General features: G+C 40.6%; 1 protein-coding gene across 1 annotated transcript; it reads left to right on the forward strand.

The window, feature by feature from the left end:
* Positions 1-1,083: 1,083 nt before the first annotated feature.
* Positions 1,084-5,463, forward strand: LOC147435751 (uncharacterized). Its single transcript, XM_086487777.1, has 3 exons — positions 1,084-1,242; positions 1,384-1,473; positions 3,898-5,463. Exons 1-3 carry the CDS (start codon positions 1,084-1,086, stop codon positions 5,461-5,463), a joined length of 1,815 nt encoding a protein of 604 aa, XP_086343903.1.
* The last annotated feature ends 290 nt before the right edge of the window (positions 5,464-5,753 follow it).

A 5,753-nucleotide genomic window follows, 5' to 3' on the forward strand; every position in this document is an offset into this window, starting at 1 on the left:
TTCTCGTGGAGTGCTCAATGTCATCATGGCCACAAGGTACACTGGCCATAGCAAGCAGAATATGCCATGTGGCCCTCCAACAAAAGGGGCGCGGTGCACAGGCTATAGTATTTTATGGTTTCAGCTGCAACCATCTCATGTAGCAGAAGAACTGACACCTAACCTGAAGTCTAAATCATTAATAGAAGAAGGCATGACTCCCCAGTACTCTGCCACCTCGCCAGCCTTCATATTGCTCTTGGACTCACTAACTCCAGTGGACTCATTTTGTTGTGTTTTGAATGGTGTTGTATATATATCGCGACGACTCTGTTGGGCAGAGCAGGCATCTGGTGGCGTCCTGGGATGCAACGATGCTGAAGATTAGCCTCTTTTTCCCCCACACAGTTGAGGACATGGTGCGAATCAACTGATTTAGAGGCTACCCACTGCCACTGCCCGGCCCCTTAGTGCCCAACAGCATGAGCAAAGAGCCATTTTAGATGGGTCGATTAATTACGGAGTGCAAGAGCTCTTTGAGTGACTGATCTAATTTTAGCTGGCACCGTCCCGCTCATTTGTCCCAGCTTCCACTGATTTGAGATTGAGAGAGAGAGAGAGAGAGAGAGAGAGGGAGGGAGGAGGAGGAGGGATCAAGTGCCAACCCATGCAGTACAGCTGGAGCTGGTGCTGCTAGCAGCTCCTCTTGCCCATCAGGATTCTCTTAGCCGCCTCCCATATTGGATGATGTGGATGGAAGTTGTGCAGGTTGTGACCCTCCAAATCCCCCTTCTGAACCTGCCGCCCAGCTTCATTAACATGACCTTTATAATATCGATCCTCTGTCAACTACTCTGGAGAGAGAGAGAGAGAGAGAGAGAGAGAGAGAGAACGAAGTCATTGCCTTGCATGTTCGTATTAGGCTATAAACAGAGAGAGAGAGAGAGAGAGAGAGAGAGAGAGAGATGAGATTTGTGCTCACAAATTCAGACAACGGCAACGGCCTTGCACGTACATTGTGAGTACCTCTGTGTTTGTTGAAGCCAGCTACTCCCATGCCTTACTCAACGATCTAGTTCAACTCACGGCCTATCGTGGAGAAACATGACCGGTAATATTGAAGATGTACCAATTGAAGGCATGGCGCTGCAGCTAGGAAATTTATATGTGGGGAGACTTCACTCTTTTGAGTTGATCTGGAAAGGGCAGTATAGAGAAAGAGAGGAGGAAGAGGGAGATGTTGCTCCTCTAGAACTGCGGACAGTCATCAACATTAATTGGGGTTCGGGTTGTAGTCTCTCTCTCTCTCTCTCTCTCTCTCTCTCTCTCTCTCCACGATTTCCATCTCGCCTTCTTGACGTGCGGGACACTGGTGAGACAAGATTTAATTGCATATTGAAGCAGGACAAAGCTGGAGGTAATGACCCCCCACAGATCGAGGGCAAGGCAAGGTTGTCTATTGACCTGCTTTGTTGGCGCTGCCTTGCCATGCTGGTGACATCTTGCATGCAAATAGGGAGGGCCTCAAGAGGGAAATACAATCTTGTGCAGGCATTTGCAACCACGTGGACGCCACCTGGCAGTTGACCTTCTCAAATTAATATAGATATAAGATATAGATATCGAGATTCCTCGTGATCCCCCCAAGGAGTTTCTCTCTCGCCTCTTCTCTTACCCTCACAAAAGGGGAATCTGGGATTTGAACTCTCACCAAATCATGCCTATATTTCATGCTATTGGGCTAAGCCATCCAAATAGACACCAGCATTGCAAACACATGCACCTTTTATTTTTGTTAAACATACGAGGACTCTCTCTCTCTCTCTCTCTCTCTCTCTCTCTCTCTCTCAGTGCTCGAAAAAAACCTAGGTTTAGTGTAATCCCACCTACAAATTTTGAGATTTACCTGTTCAAATTATTTCCTTAGGTTTTGGAAACCTAAAAGAAAAGCAACCTATAAGGTTTTTTAAGTGTACATAAAATGGGAGGAGGTAGGCTACCTTTTGAAAATATGAGGGTAGAGTTAATTGAAGGGTAAATTAAAAAGTTTTAGGTTTTTTATAAACATAATATATATATATATATACATATATATATATATATATATATATATATATATATATATATATATATATATATATATATATATATATATATATATGTATATATGTCCATCAAGAGAGCATTATGTACTTACTACTTGAGTCTTGAAGTCTTGAAAAGTTGAAGTGAGGAGTCACGGCTCAGGAGTGAGGAAGTAATGCCATGTGGGAAATTGGAATGTTCAATGGATTATGGGAAGTTCCTTTAATTCGATATACTTGAAATAACTCCGGAGTCCTTGGAAAGACCTTAGTTAACGTTTATTTTAAACGTTCTAATCCAGCCTCCAAGTAAACGTTTATTTTTTTCCAAGATATAAGCTGAAGGCTCCCGCCCCTTTTTCTCATCCCGCCTCTTTAGAGGTTTTGAGTTTTAACCTTTGCTTTGTGAGCTATAGTCTGTGAGCTGAGTAACGAGTTGGGGTGAGCACTGAGCACTAAGCAGCTGAGCATTGAGTAACTTAAAACTTTCTTGGAAGTTGGCACGACTCTAATGAAGAAGGTATAATCTCTGAGGGACAACTCAAGAAGCGGCTTTTTTAAATAGTCTGGACTCTGCAGCAAAGTTGGACTCTGACACAGCTTATTCAAAGTGTAACTCGAGTGCTCCTGGATTAATCCACCTCAGGTTACTCTCTCTCTCTCTCTCTCTCTCTCTCTCTCTCTCTCTCTCTCTCTCTCTCTTTTGCTATTCGAATATTTCACATAGAGAACACAAATGCAATGTGCATCTACCTGTTGTAAGTAATGTAATCTGTTACCTCACCTTGACCTTAACTCTTAGGTGTTGGTCCACCACACTTGCTTCCTTTTACTTGCTTTGACTAGCATTGCAAGCTACTGCAAGAATTGCCTCTGCTCACGTTGTTGTTGTGGCTGCTCGAAACTCCCAAGGCTTCAAACTCAACTGTCAAATTTACTGCCCTGATTCAAGCTTGATGCCTTGCATTCGATGTCGCAATGCTGCTTGTGACCTCATAGAGAGAGAGTGTGTGTGTTCAACACAACCATAAAACCAACTCGATTGTCTGTAGCTCTCGGTTACTACTGCAATTCTGCCCAAGCTCCTATGGAGTGTGTGTGTGTGTGTGTGTGTGTGTGTGTGAATTTCCTTGCAGTGTTGGATTTTTTTAATTCATTTTAAAGAAATAAAAAACTCCTTCTAGCACTCATAGACTGCAGCGAAAAAAACATCAGACCCCCATTGAGGCGTACAAGGGCAGAGAGAGAGAGAGAGAGAGAGAGAGAGAGAGAGATGGCTGAAACAGCTTGAAGGACCTATCACTACAACAAAAAAACGTGTTATCGACGCGGCCCGTCGCTATCCGCGTCGCTGTGAAACCAGTCGCTATTAGCGACGCGCATAGTGACGCCCATAGCAGAAAAAAAATTTATTGGACAGAGGGCAGGTAGCCTGGCATGTGCCCAGTTAAAAGATGGACACAGCCACAGCCAGACTTCCTGCCCTCTGCCCAAGAAAGCGAGCAGCACCGAAATACCAACCATGCTCCCGCGCGCAGAAATTTCGGCAGAGTTCCCTTTGTTTTACATAAACTTTTCAAAAAAAACCATATCATGTATACGCCTCCTACATGCTATCCATGTAGGATCTCACATGAGATTTAAGGCCAATGAAAGACAACCGTACCAACTGAAAAGCATAGCCATAACTTAAAAGCATAACCATAACGAACCATAACCATAACTTAAAAGCATAACCATAACGAACCATAACCATAACTTAAAAGCATAACCATAACTTAAAACCATAACCGGCTATAACCACTTTGCTTCTTTTGTGCACTACATTGGGAAGGGACTTGAGTTAGAGTATTTGCCTCATGTTCGTCAGTCTCCATGTTTCGGTATCATGATAGACAAGTCAACCGATATTTCATTAGATGAACATTTGATTGTTTATGTTTCTTATAGAAAGGACAATGAGCCCAAAATCTGGTTTCTTGATCTTTTGGAGGCACATGATCGAACATCTATTGGATTATTTACCTCATTGAAAAAATTGTTGTTAGATTTTGGCTTAAATGAAAAAAAGTTAGTAAGCTTTGGTTCATATGGGGAATCAGTAGTGATTGGCAAAAAATCAAGGGTCGCTACAAGGTTCAAAGGTGCATATCCTTTTTTGACTTCCATACATTGTGTGGCTCACCGCACTAATTTATGTGCTAGTAACACCATATGTGAATTTCCATTTGCGGTGTATGTTGATGCTACATTAAACGAAGTGTCTACTCATTTTAGAAAAAGTGTAGCTCGCTTAGAAAAGTTAAGATCTTTGCAAGACGAATTTGATCTACCTTTTCTTAAGATAGAGGGCATACATACAATTCGATGGTTGAGTAGGCATAAAGTCCTTATGAAATTTTGTGAATTGCTTGACTACTTCAAAAAGGAAAAACAAAGCATTTTTGCTAAAATCTCTTCATTTTCATTTGTGTATGTTACACATTACTTAGGTGATTTATTCTCTCATTTGACAAGTCCTAGTAAGCTCTTTCGATGCACTTATGTTGATGTGACTGCTATCTCTGGCATAGTGGATGCCGAAATTGTGGCAATGGAGAGTGAACTTGTGATGAGACCTAGCCTTGATCTCAATGCCTTAGAGTTAGATGGCTATGGTTATCCTATAATTCCTGATTATGGGCCATCCATAAGACTTTTATATGAACTAAGATCGTCAATGCGAGGCTCAAATTTTAGAAGTATTGAACTCACTCGAGAAAAAGTTGGCTCTGATCTTGAAAATGCAATAACCTTTCAAAAATCTTTCACAAGCCATATAATTGAGAATTTGAAAGAGAGATTTGAGGATACCTCTATTTTGAGCCATTTTAAACTTTTATGTCCTTCTTGCTATCCTACCACAAAAGATTTTGGAAAAGATTTGAAAAACTTTGGTGGTGATGGGATAGAGGAGATAATAAAGTTCTATGGTCAAAGTAAAAGGTTGAAAGGGGGGGAACTCATTGAGCCTTTCATTGATCCTTTTTTATTGAGAAAAGAATTTCAAACTTTTAAATACCAAGCTTACAATGAGTGGAAGGGGTGGAACTTCAGAAATACATGGTGCTACATTGGTAGCAATAAAACTTTGAGGGAAAAGTATACATCATTACTATTGCTTGTTCAACTAGCATTGGTACAATGTTGTAGTACGGCTATTTGTGAGCGTGGTTTTAGTGTTCAAAATATTATCAAATCAAAGCTTAGGAATTCTCTTACTACTAAGAGCATGCGTACTTTGATGACAATTTCTCTTGAAGGGCCACCATTGAAGGAATTCAATTTTGATGAAACGATTGGATTATGGCGGGATGATACAAAGACCTCAAGACATACATTTGGCTCCATTGAGGACTAGATTGTAAGTTTTTATATCTTGTATTATTTTAACGTTATATATTTTGGATTAAATTTCAAATTTTGTTTTTAATTAATGTTTCTTTAGGTTTTTTGTCGAAGAAGAATGGATCAAATTTTGTTGTTTCATCTTTGAGATCGGAGAAAAGATTCCTCTTTCTATGAGTTTTCATATATAGCTTTCCCTAGCCAATAGACATTTTGATGCCTTTCTTTCCAATAAAAAGTGGATCAAATTTTGTTCTTTCATTTTGAAGATAAGAGAAGATCTTTCTCTTGCTATGAGTTTCA

This window comes from Adiantum capillus-veneris, chromosome 18 (assembly GCF_014529385.1).
Source record: "Adiantum capillus-veneris isolate H3 chromosome 18, ASM1452938v2, whole genome shotgun sequence".
In the NCBI taxonomy this organism is placed as follows: Eukaryota; Viridiplantae; Streptophyta; class Polypodiopsida; order Polypodiales; family Pteridaceae; genus Adiantum; species Adiantum capillus-veneris.

Bases quoted from the DNA above. Each gene is read 5' to 3' on its own strand.
- LOC147435751 (XM_086487777.1), top strand. From the start codon at position 1,084: ATGACCGGTAATATTGAAGATGTACCAATTGAAGGCATGGCGCTGCAG. The intron at 1,243-1,383 runs GTCATCAACATT...ATATTGAAGCAG, and splicing joins CTCCTCTAGAACTGCGGACA to GACAAAGCTGGAGGTAATGA. The intron at 1,474-3,897 runs GTGACATCTTGC...TACATTGGGAAG, and splicing joins GGCGCTGCCTTGCCATGCTG to GGACTTGAGTTAGAGTATTT.